This window comes from Haliotis asinina, chromosome 14 (assembly GCF_037392515.1).
Source record: "Haliotis asinina isolate JCU_RB_2024 chromosome 14, JCU_Hal_asi_v2, whole genome shotgun sequence".
In the NCBI taxonomy this organism is placed as follows: Eukaryota; Metazoa; Mollusca; class Gastropoda; order Lepetellida; family Haliotidae; genus Haliotis; species Haliotis asinina.
The window spans coordinates 7567585-7595102 of record NC_090293.1 but is presented as its reverse complement, the minus strand read 5'-3'; the positions used below and the strand labels follow the sequence as shown (position 1 = coordinate 7595102).

Below are 27518 nucleotides of genomic sequence, written 5' to 3'. Positions count from 1 at the left end.
TCCGCTAGCAACTGAACCATGTTCTGTAAATCGTATTTTCATCAGCGCTCGGGTAAACGGAAAAAGCAATTGCGTTTCCTTTAACAAGTATATAGTAAAAGGACACAAAAATATTTTGTGTGCTGTTTTGGACGCATAGATTCTGAAGTATTTAATGTTACAAAATAAAACCCTAAAACAGCAACATATGAAACAAACAATACATTTTGGAATGATTCAGGATTGTAATGAAAATATTTCCGCGTAAAGAATTTGGACTACGTATTGATAATTTTATTTCTGCACGGACTCACACAAAGAAACTTCAACACTGTTACATGAGAACTGTCTCCTAACCCCAGCCATATTTCATGATAAAACAATCAAGAAATTATTATACGATGGAGATTAACTCGCTGCCGGTATCACAGTTGTGGTTTTGACGTCAATTTGTCAGTGTCTTTAACTTAGTATAAATTTAACAACGCTTGTTATGTCTTGTGCTTTATCTAGTTTTGATTTTATATCCAGATGCCAGCTGTAACTTTAATATTGCTTTGTGTAAATCAACCCCTGTCGGTTTCACGAGCACTCGTATCATTACAACTGTCGAAAGTTGACCCTGTCGGCTTCACGGGCACTCGTATCATTACAACTGTCGAAAGTTGACCCTGTCGGCTTCACGGGCACTCGTATCATTACAACTGCCGTAAGTTGACCCTGTCGGTTTCACGGGCACTCGTATCATTACAACTGTCGAAAGTTGACCCTGTCGGCTTCACGGGCACTCGTATCATTACAACTGCCGAAAGTTGACCCTGTCGGCTTCACGTGCACTCGTATCATTACAATTGCCGTAAGTTGACCCTGTCGGCTTCACGGGCACTCGTATCATTACAACTACCGAAAGTTGACCCTGTCGGTTTCACGGGCACTCGTATCATTACAACTGCCGAAAGTTGACCCTGTCGGTTTCACGTGCACTCGTATCATTAGAACTGCCGAAAGTTGACCCTGTCGGTTTCACGGGCACTCGTATCATTACAACTGCCGAAAGTTGACCCTGTCGGCTTCACGGGCACTCGTATCATTACAATTGCCGTAAGTTGACCCTGTCGGCTTCACAGGCACTCGTATCATTAGAACTGCCGTAAGTTGACCCTGTCGCTTTTACGGGCACTCGTATCATTACAACTGCCGCAATTTAGAGCTAATATAATAGGAATAGCTTTAGTGATAGTGCTACAAATGGCATAAGTCGGTGCTAATGTATAGAAACTACTATAGCGGCTGTGCTTCAAATGTCTTGTGTAGGTGCTAAGGTATAGGAATGCCCGTTGTTGTAGTGCTTCAAACATCTTGTGTCGGTGCTAAGATATAGGGATATGTGTTGTTGTAGTGCTTCAAATGTCTTGTGTCGGTGCTAAGATATAGGGATGCCCGTTGTTGTAGTGCTTCAATTGTCTTGTGTCGGTGATAGGGTATACGAATGCCCGTTGTTGTGCTTCAGATGTCGTGTGTCGGTGCTAAGGTATAGGGATGTCCGTTGTTGTAGTGCTTCAGATGTCGTAAATAGGCGTTAAGGTATTGGAATAACTATAATGATAGTGTTTTAAATGTCGTAAATTTGTGCTAGGTTATAGGAATTACAATAGCGATAGTGATTCAAATGTCTTAGGTTGGTGCGTAAGAATGGGAAATTATAGTTGCGGTGCTTCAGATGTCGCAAGCTGGTGCTTAGGTACAGGAATAACTATAATGGGGGTGTTTCAAATGTACGCTGGCGCTAAGGCATAAAAATAACTACAGTGCTAGTGCTTCAAATGTCGTAAGTCGGTGTTAAGGTGTAGGGTTCACAGGTGCCATATTCTAACGTCTTTTTGGTACAACGGGGCCGAGGATCCAGCCCTCGACCTTCCGCTCTCGGGGCTTACGCTCTAACCACTACACCACAAAGGTGGTCCCTTACATACTGGAGACACGGTTGTGGTAGTGTCGTAAGTTGTCATAAATCTATGCTAAGTTAAAGACGGGGCTTAAATGTCAATGTTCAGTGAAAACAGACGCTGATCTCCATTCAGTATAGAATTATATGCATGTGTTTATACAATCTGTTATATCAGTTCATTATCATAAGCAGTATTGTGCTTCTTCAATTAACATCTATTTAGTTCCTGTTGTTGCTTTCGGGCCATACACAATAACATGAACAATGATAGATGAACCACAATATGGTATCTGTACTGTACTATCAATTCTGTGAACTGTACTGCCCGGGAACAATAAACATGTAACATATGTCTGGGCGAAGGTTGGTTGAAAGGTTCTGAGCCTAATTAGGAACTCTATAAACCACACCCTCTGTAATTATTATGTATCAAGTACAATACTCCCTAGTGTGATTACAAGCTGATATTGATCAACATGAAAAAGTCGCAAGTCTATAAGTTGCTAGGTCGCTGATGCTATATGGACTGAAGTTCAGAACAAGACTATGAAACGTCAGTGGAGACGTCAGTCAGAGGCAAAATAACTGACAGTGTGAAAATCATACGCGATGAGTGAGTGAGTTTAGTTTTACGCCGCACTTGGCTATGTTTTAGCTATATGGATGTGGTCTGGAAATAATCGTGTCAGAACCTGACAATCCAGTGATCAACAGTATGAGCATCGATGTACGCAACTGGGATACGAAGACGTGTCAACCATGTCAGCGAGCCTGACCACCCAATCTCTTTAGTCAGTTCATAAGACAAGCGTGGGTTGTTTCAGGAAGACCTTCCACTGCCACCATTAAGACAACCAGTTCAATAGCCATCACTCACGAGAGAGATGAGAATATTTTGCGGACCGAAATGGGTATGACAAAGATTTCGGCAGCCTGTCGTCCATGTCCTTTGACTCCTGATCAGAAAGACTCTAGTATCCCCGTGTTTCGTTGTTTTGAATCAGAGTCAGGTGGTTTTGTTTAGCAATTTGTAGCCAAGGATCAGCCTCAGATCCACCGCCATCTACATAAAAAGTCATGGAGCGGAAAGCAATCTCCTCCTTAAAAGTTCTGTCCATCTCTTCGCCAGTTTGCTGCTGAACTACCTCCCAACTGGTTAGATAATGTGACCAACACTATGACCAACACTAACCTGCTATAACAACTGAGTGACAGATCCAAGTATATATCTCATGATCAGCTGACGAACGTATTTAATCAGAACAGTGCACTTTGTCTACAGTATTATCTTCGTCTGTCAGGGCACACAACAGCAAGCCTGCATCCCTATACGATAGTGTCAGCAAACAAGGAATAATTTTATACAGGGTTATTATAGTAGTAGGTTATTTTATGTATATGAACACAATGAAAAACTGTATAACAAATATTTGGTATTTCTCCCACGTACACGAAGTCTTCTCTAATTGCCTACAGTGTTATCAAACAACTTCGTGGTTCAGGGCACACAATAGCAAACGTTCATCCTCATGCGTTGATGTCAACAAACAAGGAATAATTAGACAGGGTTACTACAGATGTAGCATAATTTCATGTATATGAACACAATGAAAAATGGATAACAAATATTTGATATTTCTTCCAATGTTAATCCTAATATTTCATCACTAAATAATCATTTTTACATAGATATAGGTGACAACGAAATTTACTTGAGATTTGTGAAATACTCACACGGAACATGTGAAATCCGCTGTAATTAATGTACATTTTCACAAAAAGGCATTGGTGATTTACATAATATTGGACTCATGTAGCTGCATCCAAAACAATACAAATATACTATTTCTTTCAAAACACCATCTTTGTGTGCTTGTAAACAACTTCACAGCCAAAACGCGGCAATTTAAACTTTTCCTTTGTTATAGAAGCCTTTGAAGAAATATTCGTCAAAACGTCACCAAGAAAACATGAAAAACATGCACGTGCATGTAAGTGGAAAAGCATGCGGCTTCTACAAGAAGTCAAAGGCTGTGTTAATATTGTAACATTCGTTTTTGCCTGGAAAAGACGCAATCCTTATGCCCTTCTTAGAGAGGAATCGACTGTTGCAGTTGCCCGACATTTCAACGTTAATCAGAGCACCATATCTCGCTTTTTGGGATCGTTTCAAGTAGACCAGATCCGCCTAAGAAGAGGCCGTTCAAGCCTAGGACCGCTGCTTTCGTGTTGCTCACTTCCGTCATCGTCTTGCCACAGCCGTAGAGACTAAACAACGGATCCCTGGTTTGAGATGAATTTCAGACCAAACTGTCAGGCATCGATTGTGTGAAGTGCGGATTCAGTGGTGGTGTTGATCTAGTTTTAGGGCGACTTGGACCGGAAGTAGGGTTTATTTGCGCCCTGCACATTGAAGTGGGGCGTCGACCAACAAGGCCAGTTGTCAACCCTCTTTTTGAGAGACTTCCACTGGCGGAATCGTTTGCGGTGGTGGAACTGGAACCGTTGGAACTTGGAATGAATCATGATTTCTGCTTTAGTGCCATGATGGAGACATGAACGTTTTGCCCCTAGTTCCATTCGACTGGTCAACCGATTCGGTAGAGCAGTGTTATGGTGTGGGGCCAGCACACCAACATCTGATTTAGTAGCAGTTCAGGGGAATTTGGCAGCAAAACGGTATCTCAGGATTCCGATTATGAACCGACAGAGGGAACTGTTCCAACATGACAATGTTACTTCGCATACAGCATGTGTCACGACCTATCGTAATTCGAACATCAATGCGTTACCAAGGCCTTCCCCGTCACCAAGGAGTGAGTGAGTGAGTTTAGGTTTACGCCGAATTTAGTAACATTCTAACATTCTTATGGCAGGGGGCCACCAGAAATGGGCTTCACACATTGTACCCATGTGGGGAATCGAACCAGAATGACGAGCTAACGCTTTAACCACTGGGCTACCTCGCCATCCTCCATCACCAGGAAGAATAGTTTGACATGACTAGGATTAGTACCAACTTCACGTCCAGTCTTGAAATCTCTTCATTATGTATGCGTGAACAATTGATAAATGCACAATACATGTAAGGGATGCAGTGTTGACAGTGTAGACTAAGTGGACTAAAAACCAACTTTACTGAAGGTGATCGGTTTCCACTTTCACAAAGCGACCTTAGCGCAAAGACCATCCTGGGTGTATGTTAAAATATGGGAAGTTACGATCATGGTAATGAGAAAATCGTTTTGTGAATAGACGCCCGGAACTGTAGGCGAAGTCGAATGGAGATGGACATAAACAAGTCCGGAGTCGTTATTGTGAGGTTTCCGCTGAACATAGAACAGTTGTTATATGGTGGACAGATACAACACATCAACAGCGCCTTCTACACTAATGACACCAAGGCTTGGTGAGCGAACGCATTAATCACTAGGATACATCACCGCCCCTCGTCACCATGGGCCCTGTATATGAAGCGTTAAGACCAACTTAAGTTCATTTTTAAATTGTAGTTACGCCAGTCGTCGTGTTAGAAGTACGATTATTACAGGTCTTTCAGGAGACAAAAAGAATCCCAATTTTGAGACTTGATCCACGGTCCTTGTGCAAAAACAGACATTAAACCCTCCATCGCCGAATTCGGTCGAAGCTACGATAGTAGCGCCAGGGTAACATTAAGTAACATCAGCGCTAAGGTGATCGTAACACCCATACTTTTACGTAATGCTACGATTTATGACGTCATCCACGATATCGCCAGGGTATTCCCTCCAATACCTCAAACGTATTGTGTAAGGTATGACTGTAAGGATGGTTGGTTTTGTTAACTCAAGGCTTAAGTTGGCTTTGTAGAGAGGTGCCCTGTCGGGCGTGCAGCTTATCCTGTAGAGAGCAAGTGTAAAACTCATCGCCTCACTCACCTCACTGAGTCCTTGCAGGAACCGGATTACACAGGTAAACACAAAACTGATCTCGTCTATAGAAACAGGGAGAAGGAGATTGAGAGCTGAAGACAATAGGATGCTGCCTCCATATAACCTGAAACCCAAGAATATAAGGCCATGATGATTATGTTTAAATCTTCTAATCTTCTAATCAATGAGGGCCCAGCGTGTTTGAGTGCGGGTATATTTAAACAATCCAGTCATTCACAGCACATCCTCACGAATCGTTTCACAACGGTTTTAAATTTAACCGACGTTAGTGGTGGATCTCAATTTTTGAAAGCAATAGCATTTTTTCACGACAGAATGCGCTATATGTTTTACAAAACTGATAATCTAGCCACTGCATGAATGAGTATAATATTTATACACACTGTCATATATTTCACCTACCATTGTTCCCGCAACATTCAATAACGTACGCATCAACAATTGTGTTGTGTAAAATATAAACTTTAATGGAAAATATAATTCCTATATCCAGCAGAGAACAGGTTGAATTACCATGCATCTCGTTAGTAGTATTTTTCGCTGAATTACACAACGCATCAGTTATATCACGGGGATCCAGTTAAAAGTGGGACTGAAGCCGAGGAGAATGTAACACATTTGCATCAATCGGGAATACGACGGGCAAGATGGTGGACGACCCACGATCATAATATGTGGTTCAAAGCCCATCATTTGTAGGGTTCTTTGCCATCCATCAGCAGGGACTCAGCTGCCATGGTGCCGAAAGCTACTGCACTATGCGAGCCTGTATAGTGTTGATTAGATGAAACCGATCTGAAGAACATTATGGGGTATGACTACATCATTCACGTACCTGTGACATGGAATTCTGGTTGCTAGGTAACCTGCGGGTAGATGCGTGATGAGGTACCCTATGTAGAAGACACTATGGAGAAAACCGATCATCCTTGTGTTCCATTTGACGTTCGGGAGCTGGCAAACAATGACATCAGTTTATCAGAACATATATGGTAACAACACACAGTAGTCATGTTAATAAATGCGCTGCTCCATATACAAACTGATATAAGGGTAGCAGAAGAATATCAACAAAGGATTCTGTGTTTCGTGATATATGAGCAGATCTATATTGCCAAAAACATCAAATACAGATTTTACGTAAAGATTCATAAACTCTCATATGAAGAAGGTGAATAATTCCTTGTGAGGATAGGTACACATACACTGAACCAAAGACAAGGGTTTCTCATTATATACTCACGGACGTATATACACATTGGCATACTGACAAAATGATTTCCGTATGACAGGACATAAACAGATATTGACATGCAGACATTGCATTTCCATTTAATGAGCGGGCATGCATACAAATGATAAATTCTTATTTCTATTACATAAGGATTTTTTCATATGAAATTGTGCTCACGCATCATAGCTCAGAGGAATATCTGAATACTTCTGCATACATAATCACATTCATCTATGAATACCTGGTTTTATGAAGACTGGATCTGAATATAAATTATCTCTAAATTAATTAATATTCCATGATTCCATTCAATGTCGGAAGTGATATTTTCACATGTAACAATGAATCATGTCTACTTTTTCATGAATGCAAGTTTTCACCGAGTATGTGGGAAATCTGTACACTACTGAAAAGGAAAAAGTTGATCGGTCGACTACAGTTGTTTATATGTATGGAAAAGAGTATACTTTAAATTCATTTGAAAGGTTTGAAATAGTAGGGAAGTAAATGTCTGGAAAATATGTTAAATTCAGGGGTAAAAATGTAAAATGTGGTTCAAAATTCGTTACAAAGTAGAAACAGAAAATTGTTATAATATGAATGTACTTTTGTCATGAAGGGATGGAATAATGTATTGCGCAGCTGTCAAAACATGACTTAAGATGTAGGCGTTTGGCTCAGCAACAATTATCCAAAATCATATCCTGTTATAAAGAGGGAGTATGACTTGATGCCATATTTCAGAATATCCATACAGGGAAGGGATATAAGAATGTATAAAAAGATAAATGAAAATGTTTGGAAAAGTCCTCAGACGACAATTGGAGTGTATGAAGAAATAAACGGCATAAACCACCTCCCTAAAACATATTAATATCATAAGGGAAGAGGGAGTTGGGGTTGGGTGACGTCAATAATCCTTAATCACTAATAAGCTCACCCCCAGCCGTTGCAGCTGTTGATTAATAAGAAACAAGTGAATACGCTTCAAATATCTACTGTAACTACTTGCGGATGCGTAAGAGCTACTGGAACTTAAAGGGAAAGCTCAGGCTCTGACTGCATCAAAATATGAACTGGTTGTTTCTTCAAGAAATATAAACATGTTTATTATTTCGACAAGTTTTACTTGTGTTTAGCGCTATCACCACTGTGCTGCACGACGCGGCACATGTTGGAGGATCCTAATTCTTATAAGACTGAGAATCTGTCTGTCAGTACAAAGATATTCAATAATGAGGTATAGCAAAAGTGACACGTCTTATGATTGATTAATGCTTTCACGACTTACAACGTGAAGCTATCAATGAACCTCATTACCCGCAGTACTTCTAAACACCTCCATATTATCCCTTGAGAAACTTCAGGTAAGGAATCTGGTCATGAAACAAACGTGGTAAAGAAAATGTCTCGGACATCTGTCTTCCACATGCACCAGTCTGTTGTGTTTGGGTGTTGGAATCAAACTTGGCGTTGGTGTGTTTCGCTGTTTTAACAATGTTTAATTTCACTCAAACTCAAGGAATATTGACTCAGTCGCTTCGCTGCATGCTCCAGCATATCGTTTAAAGTGCCCATTAAGGACACAGAAAGTTGCATTTACTTAAGGATGTTAATGATTTCAGCAGGTCTAAGTTTATGTATGACTATCAAATTTTAGGCTGTTCCCATACTTTTTGTTTGTAGCATATAATTACAAGAAATTTATTAGTGTATGGTATCATGCACTTACCATTTTCAAGGAATGTAGTCACCACTATCCACAAATAGGAATAATATCTCATTCATATTAAGCTGTACGAACAAACGTGTACGATGTCGCGGTTCGTTGTAACAACTGATATTGAAACCAATTTCGGGATATTCTTAAACCTGTTCAGCTGATTACGGGATTTTTTCAGCTGATTCACATCGGTTTAATTTCTCATCGGTCAGATGATATAGCATGCGTGACATTCACTCTTTAAAAAGTTAAATTTAGTAAGACATCAGTCAACGTGTCACTGGCTAATTCTTTGAATAAAATACAACTACAGTTGTTTTTACATAGGCGCTTCGTTATGGGTGTTCTAATATACATACATACATAAACATGCATAAACATGTTCGCTTAATCAATCACTGTATTATAAGTTAATCCGTATTTTAAAAATGATGTTTTCAGCAATTCCTTTCTTGTTGCAGGTCTTACATCACATGCAAGACATTCGCTATCAAACGTGTAACCTAATCTTTGTACAATTGCATCAGAGACCAGAAAGGCGAGAAACGAACCACCGATTTCAATACTTCAGATGCTGGGTGAACTTATTTGAGTTATTTTGCATAGTCGAGGTATCCGACGGCAGTCACCAGAAATTAACACTTGTAATGAAATCATTAACTGAACGTCGCGTGAATAATGAACTGCATGCAATCTACCTGGTAAAGTAGATTTGGAGTTACTGTTTTGGAGTGCATTAACTGAACTTCATTTTTGCAAATAATACGTACAAGCCACTCTTGTACACCGAAGTACATAACTGTTCATATATATTAGGCACATATTAGAGTTTGCGAGGTGAAAGGTTTTGGTGAGCATAATCCGAGCAAATGTCGTTAGTATTCAAGGGGATTCCCCTTCCTGTCAGCTGGGTCCGAAACCCAGTTCGCTGAGTCACTGTCCTGAACTGGCACCTGTTGCTTACCGTGACGAATTCTTATGACGCCTTTCTCTATGACTTACAGCTAGGAGAGTTGTCTTTTTTGACGGTAAGTAATCGGGTGGTAGAGGGAAATTGACCGGAAAATATTGTAATACTATCCTACTCAAAACAGTTTTCACAGCTGTTTTTGTCCTTTGCGCCCAATGAAATTGATTGTTTCAGGATATTCGAGACAACTCATTCAATTGCGTATTATCTCCGAGGCTATGATGATGATGAATTCATCTATTATATTGTTATGACAACAACAGATGTTTCATTATTTAATTGGATGAATTAGTTCCGGCAATGATTTAAGGGTTATTCATGGCCTTCTGAAAACGTCAAATTGCATAGTGCAGGAAAATCATTATATACTGGCAAACCAAATATGGCATCCTCAGTAAATATAACAAACAATATGTGACGGGAATTAACAAGAATATAATGTAAAATGTCCAAGAAGAGTATGATTTGTACTTGCAGTCCCAACGAAACGTCAAGCTTGTTACAGTTACTTGCACAATAAGTGACAAAGTCAGTGCAATAACTCGAGAAAAGATTGGTTGTTTTCTTAATGCCCCGTTTAGTGAGCTATATGGCAGTGATCTAAGTAATGAAGTCTGGACTAAACAATCCAGTGATCAGCAGCATCGATCTACGCAATTTGAATGCGATGATATATGTAAATCAAGTCAGCGAGCCTGACCACGCGATCTGGTTAGTAGCCTCTTACGACAAGCTGGGGTTCTAGCCCGGGGCCCCATTTCACAAAACACTCGTAAGCCTAAGATCTCGTAAGTTTTCTCGTAGCCATTGTACCTCCAATAGTGCAATACAGGACCTACTGATGCTACGAGAAAAGTTACGAGATCTTAGGCTTACGAGAGTTTTGTGAAACGGGGCCCTGATCTCCAAGGGCCTGCAGCGAAAGAACGTCCACCTTCTAGTAGGAATAAGGAAACAATGGCAAGATGACAGGCGTGGCCAAATATATTTTAGGATTATGTAAACATAAACGCCAAACTAATTTCTATTTCGCCAGTGAAAACACAATGACTTACACACGACGTATCGGTTTGAAGGGTTGTAATTATCAGTAATATCAGCTCCTGACAGCAAACGTATGTAACCAAGGTCCTGGGGTAGATTACGCCTTCAGCAAACCATGTTTGCCATGAAAGGCGACTGTGCTTGTCGTAGGAGGCGACTGACGGGATCGGGTGGTCAGGCTTTCTGACTTGGTTGACACATGTCATCGGTTCTCAATTTCACAGATCGATGTTCGTGTTGGTGATGACTGGATTATGTGGTCCAGACTCGATTATTTACAGACCGCCGCCACATAGCTGGGATATTGCTGACTGCGGCGTAAAACTAACCTCACTCACTCCCAGTATCAGCATGGAATGTATCAGACAGAAGGCACCAAGAACAATGGGGAGTCGGACAATTTAGAATCTATCGAGGACGGCATACTTGCCATGCTTCTTCTAAAGATAATCTATGCAGGTAGACTAGTAAATGTTATCAATGTTTTCCCCACTTTTCGTTCACGCCTTCATACCTCTTTACAATATGTATATGAACCTGTGGCCATCATACGTAATACAAATTTCGATCATGATGAATCTTGTCAGTCACTTTAGCGCCAAAAGGGACAGCTATGTTAATAAAATAATGATTTCTTTGAGTCTGTTTTTTGGCCAGTATAGTTGGCTTGAGGTTGTACATGGGCCTGTTCCAAAGAATTATATGATTATTACGTTCGTTGACGCCCGCTACACATATTGAGTCGTACGATGAATGCATCCGTCTGACTCTATCCACAAAACGTGGCGGCGTTACGAACGCTCTGTGGGCCTGGGCCCATATTTTCGAAGCTCTCTTAGCCTTACAATAGTCATAAGTGCCATGTAATAACATTAACTTTCGACTATCTTAGCGCTAAGAGAGCTTCGAAAATCTAGGCCCTGGACCCAGGAAAGAAGGTTAAAGATACCTTATCTTTGAATGTCTACAGACGACTATGTTCATAAATATTTTATCATTGTTGATTTTGAAAATACATTTTGGCATCATTTCCGTGTATATGGTCCGGATGTGGCCTATTGGCCTCTGCTTTCCGAGTCAGTATTACAAGTATGTAGTAGATATTGGTCTTTGTTTTGTGCGGTCAGAATGACATGTGCTTCAAGGCCATATACGTATACACACGTATATCGTCACACTTGCGTGATTAATTATTCTGAATAATCATTTCTGAATATTAATACGCTACATTTATGAATGCTCCACCTGCTTTTTATTGCTGTTATTTAACCAGGCATGTTCCAGAAACAAATTTTGTTACATCATGTCTGTCCATTATGAGTAATGGGGGCAGTGTAATCATCACCTGTTGCATGCGCTTGCACGCGCACACGGTGTGTGTTTGTGTGTGTGTTTGTGTGTGTGTGTGTGTGTGTGTGTGTGTGAGAGAGAGAGAGAGTGAGAGAGAGAGAGAGAGTGTGTCAGGGTTTGTTGTTTAGTACTGCACAGCTGTAGATAATCGAGCCTTGATAACCAATCCAGGGCATGACATCATGAACATCGATTACGCAACTGGGATACCACATGCGTCAATAAAGCCAGCCTGTCTGACCAACCAATTCCGTTAGTCACCTCTTACGATAGGCATGAGTTGACCAATCCTCACCCGGCACTGTTTTATAAATATTCTTCATGGTTTGTTAAGACTAAAATACGTGGCCGAATTCATGATCAGAAGTATTGCACTCAAAAACAGAACTGGACACTGAGATATTGGTAAGCTTATTCCTTCATTCACGTCACACATATATATTAGTGTCTCCCCACGCTGGACACCATGCGCGTAAGTGTGTAAATGTACTGATATATCCAAGCTAATATCCTTCACTAACTATCAAATGGCGAATTCTTTTGTAAACTTGAAACAAAGGAGATCAGTGTTTCATGTTTAGATCTATGCATGAAGGTAGGAAACACTCAAGAGAGATGCCTTCAACGTTCTAATCGTCAAATTTCCCATATTTTCCAACCTCTGGTGTTAATGTGGGGACTTTAAGTAGGAATTGCTTATTAAAGTGGAAAGAGTTTTGTCACTTATATTTATGGATATTTTACCTACTAGATAGTTATGATTGGTTAAACTTGAAATAATATATATTTGAGGCATAGAGTTTATATGAATGTCAACTTCTAAATTTAGAGGAACACACGAAGTATATGCTCACTCCATTATCAGGTGAACGGAACGAATGGTGTGAGACAGAGAGCGCACGTGTGTTACTTTTTGTTGTCCTTTTACATATTTACACGCACGCGCGCGCACATACCGGCACGTGTGCGCTTAAGGCGTGTATGTATTACGAGAACAACAAAAAGTAACGTTAATGGTCGTGCTCTACCTGTTGATGAATATTACTGCATGTTTGATAAAGACAAAATTTAGAATAATATTGGTTGTCTTGTAAGGTGATGTATATAATTTCCTTGTGAAACGTCCTCTATATATCGGTGGCCATATTTACTAAAAGAAGTAAATTCGAACAGCTGCCTTCCTGCCATATAATTTATTACTATTTACAAAGGGAGTATCATTATATTCAATAGTCCGTACGAATGTATTGATAGTTAGAGAGATCGACAAAGGCACCAGGAACAATGAGGGTCATCATGTTAATGCTACTTGTATGTTGCCTTTCAGATTAACCTAGTTTGTATACAACATCTATTCTTGGGACAGGTCAGCAATGTTTCAGAGGGGAACATCAGTGTGTAGTTTTCGGAAATAACCTTAATTTGTTTAAAGTATGAAAATTAAGTCAAATATACTTAATAAGACGGTCATAAGTGTACCCTTAATACAAACGCTCAAGTGTTGGAGTATTTGGTGAAATTCACCATTTGGATTTCATACAGAAACTGTCCCTTGTCATACAAGTCACCTGATATGGATAGCACCATTCTTCCTGTTATGTTTGCTAGATTCAAACAATTACAGTCGGTATTTAATGCAACCAACCAAAGAAATAAACAAACAGCTAACGAACTAGTCCACGTACTAACTTAACACCAAGCAACCATTACAACGGCAGCTGACCCATACTATATGGATTGATTATTACATCTTAAGCCACTAGAATAGCAGTGCTAAATAATGAGTGAGTGAGCGATGTTAGTTTTACGCCGCACTCAACAATTTTCCAGCTATATGGCGGCGGTCTGTAAATAATCGAGTTTGGACTAGGCAGTGTGGTGATCAACAGCATGGGCCTCGACCCACGCAACTTGGATTCGATGATATGCGTCAACCAAATCAGAGAGCCTGACCGCCCAATTCTATATCTCTTAATCACCTCTTACTACAAGCATGGGTGAGTCGAGATCAGTTCTAGCCCTCATCTTCACCAGCTGTCAAACAATGAACGGGGTGTATTTAAAGGGCATTTGGGGAGGCATGGAAAGTTACAGTTTTTTTGTTTCAGAAAGTTCTTTATTTACTTCGTGTAACGTCTGCTGATGTAAACAAGTGCTATGAAAACGAAGTGTATACTGTAGAAGATATTTGCATACAACCATATACAAAATTAAGAGTGTTCTTACGGTCAGTGATTTGAAATGAAATTGTCGACAAACGGATACGGTCTGACGTTTAAATTTGATTGTAGTTTGTGTTATGTTATGAACTGGTGGAGGTACAAGAAGGAGCCCTGAAACATTTAAAACGTGTTATATGTAAAGCATGTCTCCATGTTCATACAACTTCTAAATACCTGTCAGAGATGATTAGACAGTTCTCTTCATGTTCCTCTTCATGTCCCTACATGGCAGCAAAAACGAGTGAGTGAAGATGGTTTTACGCCGCTTTCAGCAATATTCCAGCGAAAACACGGAGGACACCAGAAACAGCCTTCATACAATGTGGCCATTTGGGAAATCGAGCCAAGCGTGGCGAGCGAACGCTTTAACCATTGAGCTATTACGAACGCAGACATTACAATCAGTACTGTTTACTTACATTGATCAGAGCCTGCAGTGTTCCGACCTTATCGTGGGCTGTTTCATCCAGTATGGTCATCACAGTAAAACCCACGTTTGTCCTCATGGAGTTAATTATCACCATCCCTATGCACATGAGGGCGATGATTGAGTATCGTACTGGACAGCAGGTAGAATCTCCGACAGGTTCCCCATCCTCAATCACCTCATCTTCATCTGTCTGTCCCTCTGTCACTTTGGAACTATCTCCTGGGTTTGTTCCTTCACCTGTTGTGTCATCTCCTTGCGTTATTTTACTGCTTGAAGTTGCATTATCATCTTTATCTTGGCCCTCTTCCCCAACCTTCTTGGAGGTCCTGTTTGTAGCCATCGTTATGTCGTCTCACAAGCCTTCACCAGGTAAACCCGAGTCGTTAAAAAACTCCATTTAACACAACCTGTTTCTAAAATGATTGAAATTACAATCATAAATCATTTCAGAGAAAGGTGCATGTGTACATCTTCTCTTAGCGAGTCACAAAAACACTCACACCAGCTTGCCTCCTGTCATAGGAACATATTGACACAGGTAACTTCACCAGTGCTGGTGCACCTTCTGCCGACCACGCTGTATTGGCGAATGCTACATGACTGGGGACGACCCTTCTCCACGTCACTTTGCTGCTAGTCCCGGTAGGTAAATTCAGTGTTGCTGTGACAGGCTTCGCTGGTCTCTGTGCTTGTTATTGTAGTGCTATAATGCCATCTGTTGCGCTTTCGAGTTTCATCGATTAGAAGTTTGTGCTGGGATGATCGTGTTCCTGCTGTTGGTCCAGGCTGAGCAGATGGGACATTGTGTCTGTAGGTAATTAGTGATATATGGAACGGTCTCCATAGACCTGTTAATCACTGGGATTGTATATCATAATTGAATAAAGGAATAGGAAAGCATTCATGAATCAGTTTGATTAATTCCCACTACTGTGAAGATTTTGTAGATTACATCCATGCAGTTTATACTTATTTCTGGTATCTATCTGAAAAAGAGGTATTATGTCTATAGTAGGAATAGTGTTTATTTTTGTATCAGATATTTATCATTTACATATGGACGCCTGCGTTTACACGTACATACGGACGCTTTCATTTACTCGTTTACATGGACACCTACATTTACACGAACATATGGACGCCTACACGTACTCTGACATATGGACACTTTCGTTTACTAGTACATATAGACACCTACTTTTATACGTACATATGAACAGCTATATCTGCACGTGCATATGGACGCCTACGTTTACATGTGCAAATGAACGCCTGTATTTACACGTACATGTAGACGTTTTCATTCATACATGTATATAGACGCCTACATTTACTCGTACATATGGACACCTATATTATATTTGCACCTGTATAGACGCTTCCATTTACACATGGATATAGAGGCCTACATTTACCCTTGCATATGGACGCCTACATTTACAAATGCATATAGACGTTTTCATTTACTCGTGCATATAGAGACCTCCATTAACTCGTACATATGGACGCCTACATTTACACGTGTATATAGACTCTTTCATTTACACGTACATATATACAGGCGTGTTTCCTTGTACCAGACCAGCATGTGGATTACTTGTTTACTTCCCAGATAGAAACCACCAGAGAAATGTTTGGTAGGACAAGGTACGACAAAACATGGATACCGGTATGGATGACACTGCCAGAAGCTTCACGGAGAACATGTAGAGAACCAAAATGTGGCTGCAAATCTCAACCACTATGCTCAAAGAAGTGCATTTGTAAATCTTCTGACCTTCTATACGCATTGTTCGGCAACTGCGATGGGAAACAAAAACAGTAACTTGTTTATTAATTGCACTGTAACTTTTACTATTTAACATATATCTCTCATATATCTTTAATATATAGCATATATTAAATTTCTTGAAAGTATTACACATTGAGCTTTGAACGGCAAATATATCTCACAAACTGCAACAAATTCTGGGTGGACTCTTTGATTATTTGGCGGCCGTCTTGGATTTTTCGGAAAATAGCCCCAGGCAATCTCAATCAACCTCAAAATTGGTACCCGTGAAGGCCCGGGGTAGAATAGGCCGTCAGCAACCCATGCTTGCCATAAAAGGTGACTCCACCTGACCACGGAATCGGGATCGCTGACTTGGGTGACACATCATTGGTTCCCAATTGCGCAGATGGATGCTCATGCTGTTGATCACTGGATTGTCTGGCCCAAACTCGATTATTTAGAGACCGCCGGCATACAGGTGGAATATTGCTGAGCGCGGCGTATAACTAAACTCACTCACTCAAAATCGGACCTGATCCACTGCCCTTACACATAGATAGTCATAATATTGATGTTCTGAGATACAGGGGACAGTGAAGAGGAGGGAGAATGAATATTGCTATTGAATTGAACCAACAAAACAAGCATGTTTTCCATGAAAACAAGTCATCATTGCAGGTAACTACTAAACCATGTTGCATCTATAGCTGCAGACTGCTTGGTACCAAAATTTTCAAAAATGTAAATGGAAACACGTGTGCATGCCATCCTCGTGATTTTACGAGAGCTTCACTGGATTCATATATCACGCGAAATGTTCCCAAATTCAACGTGGGTGAGAGTTTGCTGAAAATAACTTACCAGCAAGTGGAACGACTTTGAAAATCACGAACAGTATTTGCAAATCTACGTTAAAAATAATATTACCAAACTGCCAATCAGTTACTTCTGAGAATCGATGCGAGAGTCTCGTAGTGTGCGTATACTATATATAGTCACTTTTCGAACCAAACTTGGTGAATGCACGAAAACAATCAATCGTATGATCAATTTCTAGAATACAGAAGACGCTTGGTGAAACATTAAATAGACTTCGTTTCTCCATTCTCCATTCTCCATTAGCAATATTGATTGTCACAGGTGTTCATATCCGTCAATTATCTTTCATAAAATAAGAGCCACACCTACCCAGGTATTCTTTCGCGCTTGGATATGTGTTCAAACAGGTGAAACGTTTATTTTTCTTTCTGAATGTCGCATTCTAAATTAAAAATGTGAAATCAAAATATAAATAAATAATATTTGAATATTAGCATGCAGACACCAAGGTCTGCACCTAGGGCGACTCCAAACGCGCTAGAACCTCCCACGCTCACCTCGGCGACCTCCAAGTCGTTATGGTATTAATAACTGTATTATACAATCGACTAGGTTTACAAATCAATACATATTACTGCAAAGTTATTACTTTCGCAGTACAACATAGAGTGGCAATACAATATTCAGGATTAATTGAATATGCACTGGCAGTATACACTGAATTAGAAGTGATAATAGTAATACTGTCAATTATTAATACAATATATCCAGTCAGGCTTTGTACACCATACCTGCTGGATATCCGGGTGATATATCATTGCTGGACTTGATGCAATGTGAGATGACTGAGGAATGTCCTTGTCCACTTAAATTATGTTTATACGCTCTGGAATAGTCTTAACTTGCTTGATTTGTCTCTCTGAATACAAGTGGATTAAGATTTGATTCCAAAGCATCACAATATGAAAGCTTCCTCACCACTGCTTAAGTATCAGACAGTAACATATTCCTGACAACTAAAGCACGTTGGTATGAGACCTCTTCAGAACCCCAACGGGTACTGTGTAAAATAGAAACACTGATATTTGGCAATAAATTACCTTTATAACAGAGAATGTGATATCATTTTTAACTTTATCCCTTAGGTTATATGGACACTGGAGGACGTGCATTGTTCATTTCGATCGCCGCGTTTTATGTCTCACGTACTTAAGGGCTCATCTAACTTACGTCATTACATTTTATTTCTGTGCAAAGAGCAGATGGGATAGGTGACTATATGACATGAACAAATGTGTCGTCAGTAAAGATACTAATTTTTTAACTGACTGATTTCTATTCCAACGTGTAGTAGTCAAATGTATATATGTTTCAGGCGTTTATCTCAAACCCTTTGCCAAATCGCTCCCCGTGTTTCAAAATAGACATTTTACTATGAGACGAAAACCGTTGGCACGATTGTACGAGAGCTTCAATTGATTCGTTTCCCTCAAATCCAATATACAACCTGTAGTATGATAGAGATCCAGCGATCTGTTGTGGTGAAGCCGCCTGGACTACCGTGCCCATCTTGAGTGTGACTTCAGTCCTTGTTATCATCGTCCATGATTTATGAGAAGGTAGTAATATACATCTTTTTACCGCTTTGTATGTTATCCATACCTGGTGTAAGCCAGTGGAATATTGAGGAGCCTTGTTATCATAACATGGACATTTGTCTCGTGCGTCATAGAGAGAAATACGGTATGGTATCATTGGTTGTTTGGGACAAATGTGACTTTAAATAGAATGAGACACCGTACGCAGCGAATGAACTACTCAGGTTGAACGCAACTTTCAACGGTAACTGGATTATTCCAGTTAAATCAAGGCGTTACAGGTTTTGTCGAATGAAAAGAATGGGTGAGCATGGTTTGAGGGCGTTTTTTAGCAATATCCCAGCGATGTCTCGTCGGGTGAACACCATGTTGTACCCATGTGGGAAATCGAACCCGGGTCTTCGTCGTGACGAGTGAACACTTTAACTACGAGGCTACCCCACCGCTCCGGGACGAAAGATCAACCATTATCAAAGATGACACTCTTGTGAGTCCGTGATTGGCGCCTACCATTATATCAACTGAACATTAAGCTGAAGTCTTAGACCGTTAGTATCTTGATATAAGTAGTTTCACTGTTACCAACCGGGGCTGTTTTCATTCAGTGCTGGTGTATATTTCAGTACCTGTATCCAACAAGAACAACTGTGATACTGAAACTGTCCCGCCCTTAACACACACACACGCACACACGTGCACGCACGCACAAAACCACGCACGCACACACACTGTTGCCAAACGCAACAACAAAAACAAAAATAACATAACAATAAAATAAACAATTTTTACAATCATGGACGAGCGATATGCAAAATTTCTCTAAAGGAATAAGTCATAAAGTTCTGAAGCGCTCTCCCAAATTTGAACAATACCTACTTCGCCCTGATGATATTTCTACACCGATCCTAAAATTTAGAACATGCCACCACAAACCTTTTTTCCATCTTTTTTTTAATGTTCCCAATATAGTGAGTACAAAGATATGAAAAAGCATATAGTAGAACATTTAATGCAAATTGTGTGTGGGTATGCGTGCATGTGTTCGTCAGTCAATCAAGGGCCCGTGAAGACCTGGGTTACAAAAGGTCTTCGGTAACCTATACTTGTCGTAAGAGGCGACTAACTGGATCGAATGGTCAGGCTCGCTGACTTGGTTGACACGTCATCGTATCGTAGTTTCGTTGATTGTGACTTATACAGTTGATCACTGGAATGTCTGGTCCATTTATATATTTAAAAACCACCGCCATATAACTAACAATGCGTTATGGTTCAACTTCTTTATTATACAAGGTCACAACGTTTCCAATATAGCTGGAATACTGCTGAGAGCGGCGTTAAACAATAAGCAAAACAAACAAAATCCAGATTGGTTAGTTTGTCGCGTTGACGTTATATTTGTGATTCAGCATCATCGGAGGTGTTCCTCGCATCCAAGGTATGACAAACTATACGATGTCGCATTCAGACATAACACTATGCTAGTTGTAACAGGGATCGGGGGGCCAGGCGAATTATCTCGGTTGCATGACCAATCGCCAAGGACTGCGCTCATAATATCAGCCACCGGTTTGTCCGACTGTTTCCAGCTTGTCGTCGGTAGTGGATAGCGAATTAAGAAAACTTCAGTGTAATTGGACAACTGTGAAATAATATCCAAGGGACAATTTGGAATGAACAAACAAATCCGTTAAATATTGGATGATATTTATGAAAGATATTTATGTTATAGAATTATATACCGGACAGAATAAGTTAGGAATATTAGCACTTTAATGACTGATATTTTATCTGTATGACAATGACTAATTTATTATCATCATTATTCATAATTTCAAAATTTACAAATATCCCTAACTATTTAGCCCAGTATATTTTCAACAGGGTTATCATCTCGACCATCCTTGTTTTCTCGGATTCAGACAATTTCCCGTAAAGAGAGAATGACAAGAGTAATAACTTTGGATATGGTGCATAAGATACGAACCTTGAAACAAAACGTGATGAACTCAGCTTTAACATACGGTCATAACTTCCTGTCAGTCCAAAGGAAAGTACCTCTGCACGGCCTATTGCAGTAACCACGATATCTAGGACACCTGTGTTTCCCCGACACATTTAATAATGTTTATTCACAATTATTCAATTATGACCACAAAATGAAAGTTTGTAATTAAACCACAAAGACATGCATGTCTATTCTTTGAGGTAAGCCAACAACTGCATGGCAGAAGGCCTCAGTGACGGATCCATGTTCAAGCAGGCAGTAATTATCTCCCTGTGCATGTCAAGAGACTGTAAAGACACGGGACTCTGACCAAATTCCAACTGTTTGGTTATAACATCAGTTGGTGCGGGATGTTGCATGAGTTTACCCCAGAGCCGACTCTCCGTAAACATCTCTGTGAGGGTTGCTCCCATCCCCCAAATGTCAGCCGCCAGGTCCCCATCCTGCAGAGACACCAGTACCTCGGGGGGCAGATACAGCGCCATCTCGTCATTGCTCCTTGTCGAACCCCTCGACACATGCGGACTACTGAGCTTTACAGTTGCACCCTCGTTCAATACCCACACACTACCCGGATGTATTCTGCGGTGCATGATGGGAGGCGAGAGCGCGTGAAGGTAGACCAATGCTTGACAACACTGTTTAGCAACTATGTGTTTGTGGAAGGTGTCCAAGCATATATATTGTCTGGTCTCTGCACAGAACATTACAGCTTCCAGCGTCGCGCCTTCGTGATACTCCGAGACAAGCATCAAGGTTTTGTCACTTTCGACACAAGACATAAGAGAAAGTATGTTTGGGTGGCGTATCCGACTGTTCACTTCGCGAATACATTCCACGAAGTCGTCTCCATCCATCTCTGTGAGACTGACAATTTCCACATGCACGTCCGTGGCCAACCAGCTACCCCGATACACTGTACCGTACGTACCACTGCAAACCTTTCCGGTGAAATCAACGTCTAAGCGTTCCCTGTTAACTGATGGAATAATTCGGGATGGCAAATTATTTGCATCAGTAATATCTTGACAACAATTCGCGTTAATATCAGTAGACGTCATCTCAAGCTTTGGTCTTTTGAAGGAACAGTCTGTAAACTCTACGATGTGCAAGGGATGAGAAATGTCATAGCAGTTCCCAAATTCGATCCTGCAGTAGTAAACCCCAGGCATGTTTACGGTAATACAGCAGAGGTTTAAACCTTCCTTATATACAACTTCGTCCCTGTACCAGGAGTATTTTGGTTTGGAAAGGCCATGGCAACTGGCAATAACGCCAAGGACAATTTGATCTCTGTCATATCCCCACAGCTCTGAAGGCTGATGTACAATGAACCCAGATGAAAGAGACTCCATGGGGAATCTAAACAGAGTCTTTCCAGATTCAACATCCAGTTCTGTGTTCACAAAAACATGTCTCTTTTTCTGTATCCTCTTCACAACGAACTCGTGATCTGTAGGCTCAAACTGGCCATCGCTGAGATTAGGGTATCGAAAACGCGAGAAGTCCAAACAGTCTTGCCATGTAAATTCTGCATCCACTGGCACGAGACCAGCGAAGGGGGACGCGGGATCAAAGGTGTATCTGATCTCTAAATCAGATTTGTCCCCCAGGATGAACCCGAGTTTATCGGTAGGCAGAAGTCTGGATGTTTGGATGTTGTGACTGTTTGGAATTATCCCAGAAGCTAGAGAGATAGAACTCTGTGACTGTTTGCATTCACTGGGTTGATACAGATCTGATTCGTACGGAGGCCTCACTCCCGGCTCTGAAGACTGAAAGGTAGATTTTGGTATGCGTCTACGACGGGATGAAGTGTCCCTTGCAACCGCATGAACAGTTCGCGAAGCTTTCTTTTTCGTCAACAGATAAATGTAGCAGCGTGACGCGTATGTTCCTTGAGCTTTGAGGTATTGTCCTAAAGAGCACTCATTGCCACCGTCGTCATTGAATCGAAGAAGTTCATCGCCACAAAAGTTACCCAACGCAAACGACTCCACTTCGTCCACACTCACGACCTGCGAAGTACCCCCTGGAAAGAAGAGAGTAATGGCCCTTTGAACTATATCCGCCGGATATATGTTCAGGTTGTCTAGAATCAGCTCCCTTGTGCCACCGCCATATTTGCGTCTGACTTGGCGGTACTTGTCTCCGACCTTATGCATCCAGCCGATGTGTATCTTGATAGGACGCCGTTTTCCGATCAGGGACACAACATCCTGAAAACATGGAGAGACAAAATAGAATTTTTCATATATAATATAATATCTACGTTTACATTTGCTGAATTTTGCGCGAAAGGTTAATGGGACTGACTCAATCCCGTTTTGAACCCGTACATCACTGCATTTCAAATAATAAGACGCAAAGGTTGAAATTGTTTGTTAGTTTCACTGATTCAGCAAAATGTCTGATGTGACGACGGCACCACATTTCATTGAATGGTATCATTATATCCCAACGGTTTGATTTTCTGGACTATTTACAGCTCGCCGTCATATCTGAAATACTGTAGGCCTGTGGTCAAGATTCAAAATTGGGGTAATTCAGGGAAACAACCAGTAAAGGAAAACTACGTTCCTATATTGATTAGTAACAAGGAGCTTCTAGGTTGGCCTTTAATATTCACGTGAGTTCTTAAATTTGAGGAAATGAAATGAAAATGTCTGCCTGTCGGCGAGTATGTAACTGAATACTGTCTGTTCAAGTGTCCATGTGCCTTTGGGGTAGGGCGGCATGAAACCTAGCAACCACCGGTACCCTGATGTAAATGTAAATATGTAGCAGGCGATAGGAAGCGTATTTGTAAAGTACAATTATTCTCGTTGAGCTTAACACTACATGTTAAGACATGTTTCCGTGTAGATAGTGCCGGGTTGTCCCGCTAGTTAAAGGATGACTCGGAAGGAAATGTAAAGAAAGGAAGTTCCGGGCTAAACCAAACATGACTACAAACTGCAGCGAAATATTTCTGACTGATAATTCGTACATGACATTGAAACCAGCTTTCCACGATAAATGCTGATGAGTGTTGTCCTGCTCTGTTCTGAACATTGTTGACAGCGGTTATTGTAATATTTGAGTCCAGACAGTTGTCCCACGCTGATGTTGTTGTGGTTAAGTGACCAGTGGCAGGTATGTATGCATTCCGCAGAACAGACCATCGCTGATATTCACATATGCTCACGTAACAAAGGTACATATCACTTGTTTTGGCCATGGACAATCTGAAGAATGGAGGCAATTTTATGGATTCACAACTTCGTTAGTGTGTACAGGCGGCAGTTGACTACGACATTATGATCTATGTCGAAATGGCGCCTATACAGAATAAACCAGTCGTATATTCATAAAAATAGTCCTCATTCTTCATCTACCAAACTTCTAGAATGCCAGTCGACGTCAAAGGAGTCACGAACGAGCAGTGGAACTACCCAATGGGATCTTCTTTGAAAGGGATTTTAGAAGTTGGTGAAAAAAGGTGAAGGAAAACGAAGTTCTGTGGATACTCAAATTCTTTATTGCAGTGGGTGCGACGTTTCGGTGCAGGTACTAACACTGTTATCAAGCAATCACTTCGTTTTCCTTTACCAAGTAGGATTTGCCTCACTATAATACGTTACCATGGTAGAGGAAGGTCGTTCCTCAATGTCGGCCGCTCCGACGAAACTACTGAATTTAGGAAGTGGCTTATTGTTTCCATCGTCACCTACAATGAAAAAACACCATGCTTTAGTTGTACAAAACGCCTAGCTACTCCAGAAACGTAAACAGTGTGACCATATCGATGTATTGATAACGCCTGAAAATCAATAATAATCTTGATAATGTGCCTTTATAGTTTCATCAGGTTTTTACACAGACCACTTGCAAGATTTGCATCATATGTTATCAATGTATTCTTGTATTTTTTTAACTTGAATGAAGGGCAAACAAGTCAACTTATGTTTCAAAAGCCCAGACGGTACATGTTCAACCGCATAGAGCAATTTGTGAGAGGTATGTTGAGAAGGCGATCGCTGTGACCTCCGACTAAAGGGGTGATTTTGTTCCCAGATATGGACTGAACACAACCCCTTCTTCATTCCCATACAGTTCTGACTCCTGACACTAAATTAGAAATATATGCAAATGAAATTGCATTGCTCTTTGGCAATTATCAAAATCATGCAGAGAGAAATCGTTCTGCCGAAAGGTTGGTGGGGGAAATAGGTCTTGAGTTGTGAAGGTGAGCTAGGTTTGAAAACATATTCAATTCAAGGGGAAGACCGTTCGATTGCCAGATGAGGTGATCGACAGGTGAACCTGAGATTTTTTCACCTCAGAGAGAAATTTCCATTCACGTGTGTGCATACGTGTGCGTGCTCGCGTAACCTCGCGCGCCGACCTTAACCCTACACTTGAAACATCTCATATACATGTATAGCTCTCCAGTATATTTTGTAGCCTGCTCAGACAATGTATATCAATGTGAGCCGACAAGTCCTTGTTTGTCCGCTCAATACAAAACAATCGGCAAGGTAAAACGTAGGATCCGTCAGCGCCCAACCCACTTTCCAGTCACCTCCAGACTCTCTACCCTCAGCTTGGAGGCGATAAAGGACCACAATTGGCGACAGACTGAATAGTCCAATAACTACCTGTTTCAAAGTAGTACTCCACGGCTTTCGCTAGCGTGTGTACACAATGGGACTTCCGATCGTCTTAATACTGCAGCTGGTAGTAATAATGAAGGATCGCTTTGTGGAACACGCCTAGGGAAGTATCTCAGGAGAACGCTTTTTAACCGTTCTTGAAAAATGTCACATGACCGATATACCTCAAACGTAAGTCAAACTTATCGGCTGAAAAATGATGTTTGACCTTTACGTTGGTGAGTAACGATAAAGGCAAGCCTGTCAACGGAAAAAAAATCTCTCCTGAAACGACGCACCCTAATAGGGTAAAGAAATTGCTATTCCAAAAAGTTTGTCTGTTTGTTTGTTTAGTTTAAATTACATTATAATAATAATTATTATTGAAGTCGATCAGAAAAATAACCTGGACGTCATTTATTTATTTCACTTCATTTTCATTCTGTCGATCACAATCCTTAGATATAAATTATTTTAATATTTATGCGAACAAGACTCATCAAATACAGATGATTCGATAACAGTTTCGTACTATTATGACTGATACATATAGCAAGACCATTTGTTCTTTCTTCACAGCGTATTATATCATTTATTCATTTCGGCTTTGTCTTATGAGAAATACAATTTGAAAACTTTTTTTTACATATTTCACATCAATTAAACATTCTCTTCCAATTCATATGCAAACATAATCGATGTAGCATGATGTAGTTTAGTGTCTAAGTTAGGAAATGCTATGTTAAATTACCATGTTGTAATTTTTGGCCATACATATTCATTTCATTTGTGAGAAAGCAAACACGAAAAAATAGCTTGTTACAGTGATGACTGGGGCGACGTTTTGAACGCTTCCAAAACATTTCACTCGCAACTTTCAAATGTGAACTGAGGTCTGATCAGCAATCTTTCAAATATAACATATATGTTGAAATTGATTTTGGATGTCCTGAAATAGTAAAGAAATTAATGGATGGCTTATTTTAAGCCGTATTAGCAATTTTGCGGAAATTAAAGAAAAGAATAAACTATGAAAATCAATGGACGCTTAAATCATGAATCAAAGTAATATCATCACTGTTTTTTTTAAATAAACTGATTTACAAAACAAAACAAACATTAGCTGAAAATTTTAACAGTGTATCTGAAATACATTGTAAATTTGGGGGTTATTTTTTAAGCCACCACTATTCTTACGAAAACCAAAAGGGGGCACTAAACGATCACCACTAGGATACCAAGTACAGGTATTCCATACATGGGATATCAGCTGAAATTTTCTTATTCGATAAGAATTTTAAAATAACAAATTTGTACAATGACGCAGAAATCTGTCTTCCATGTTGCACATAAAAATACATGCTTTTGGTGAATAACAGACAATACAGTTGGTGTTATTTTCGTTGGTTTGCAGAAGTCCTTTCAAAAATAGTTTCTGTAACTTGCAAGTTCGGTGGCATTGTTTTATCATCAAATAGCTTAAGACATTTGTCATAAAAGCATCATCACTGTACTTACTTGACGAACAAATGTTAATTTCATCGTTGAAAACATGCATGTTTCCGTGCCGTTCAGTTTTCACTGAGGGATGCATTTCACCCTACACATCAAATCTACAGTGCCAAGCAACACTGTTGAAATCCACAGTCTGAGAAACAGCTCCTCGCCTATCCCTACCCTATTTATTATTGCTGTCGCTTTACACGATAAATGAGAAATAGGTGCAAACAAAAGCCGTGAGAACTTTTATTTCACTAAACAGAAGAAAAAGTACATAGGAGATAACTCGAAATGCGATAGAAATCGTAAAAATATTTGTTGGAAGTTTGGAATATGCAAATATGTTCATT

General features: G+C 40.3%; 2 protein-coding genes across 2 annotated transcripts in view; both read right to left on the bottom strand.

The window, feature by feature from the left end:
- The window catches only part of LOC137261330 (vesicular glutamate transporter 2-like), a 36503-nt gene extending 20981 nt beyond the window's left edge, over positions 1 to 15522 (bottom strand). Inside the window, exons 1-3 of the mRNA XM_067799068.1 lie at positions 14825 to 15522; positions 6698 to 6816; positions 5848 to 5965 (exon numbers count right to left, since the gene is read on the bottom strand). Of these exons, the coding sequence (XP_067655169.1) occupies positions 5848 to 5965; positions 6698 to 6816; positions 14825 to 15175 (588 nt within the window). The 5' untranslated portion in view covers positions 15176 to 15522. The remainder of the gene's footprint in view (positions 1 to 5847; positions 5966 to 6697; positions 6817 to 14824) is intronic.
- A 5700-nt stretch (positions 15523 to 21222) lies between these two features.
- On the bottom strand, positions 21223 to 27262 carry LOC137262246 (uncharacterized). The gene is made up of 3 exons (XM_067800047.1): positions 27187 to 27262; positions 24658 to 24743; positions 21223 to 23253 (listed from the first exon to the last, which is right to left on the bottom strand). The coding sequence occupies exons 1-3, from the start codon at positions 27260 to 27262 to the stop codon at positions 21223 to 21225; spliced, it is 2193 nt and encodes a 730-aa protein (XP_067656148.1).
- Between the last annotated feature and the right edge of the window lie 256 nt (positions 27263 to 27518).

What these genes read in the sequence shown, in the direction of transcription:
- LOC137262246 (XM_067800047.1), bottom strand. Translation starts at nt 27,262, where the DNA reads ATGCATCCCTCAGTGAAAACTGAACGGCACGGAAACATGCATGTTTTC. An exon ending in AATTAACATTTGTTCGTCAA is followed by an intron (nt 24,744 to 27,186) that starts GTAAGTACAGTG and finishes TTTTCATTGTAG; the next exon opens with GTGACGATGGAAACAATAAG. An exon ending in AACGACCTTCCTCTACCATG is followed by an intron (nt 23,254 to 24,657) that starts GTAACGTATTAT and finishes CCATGTTTTCAG; the next exon opens with GATGTTGTGTCCCTGATCGG.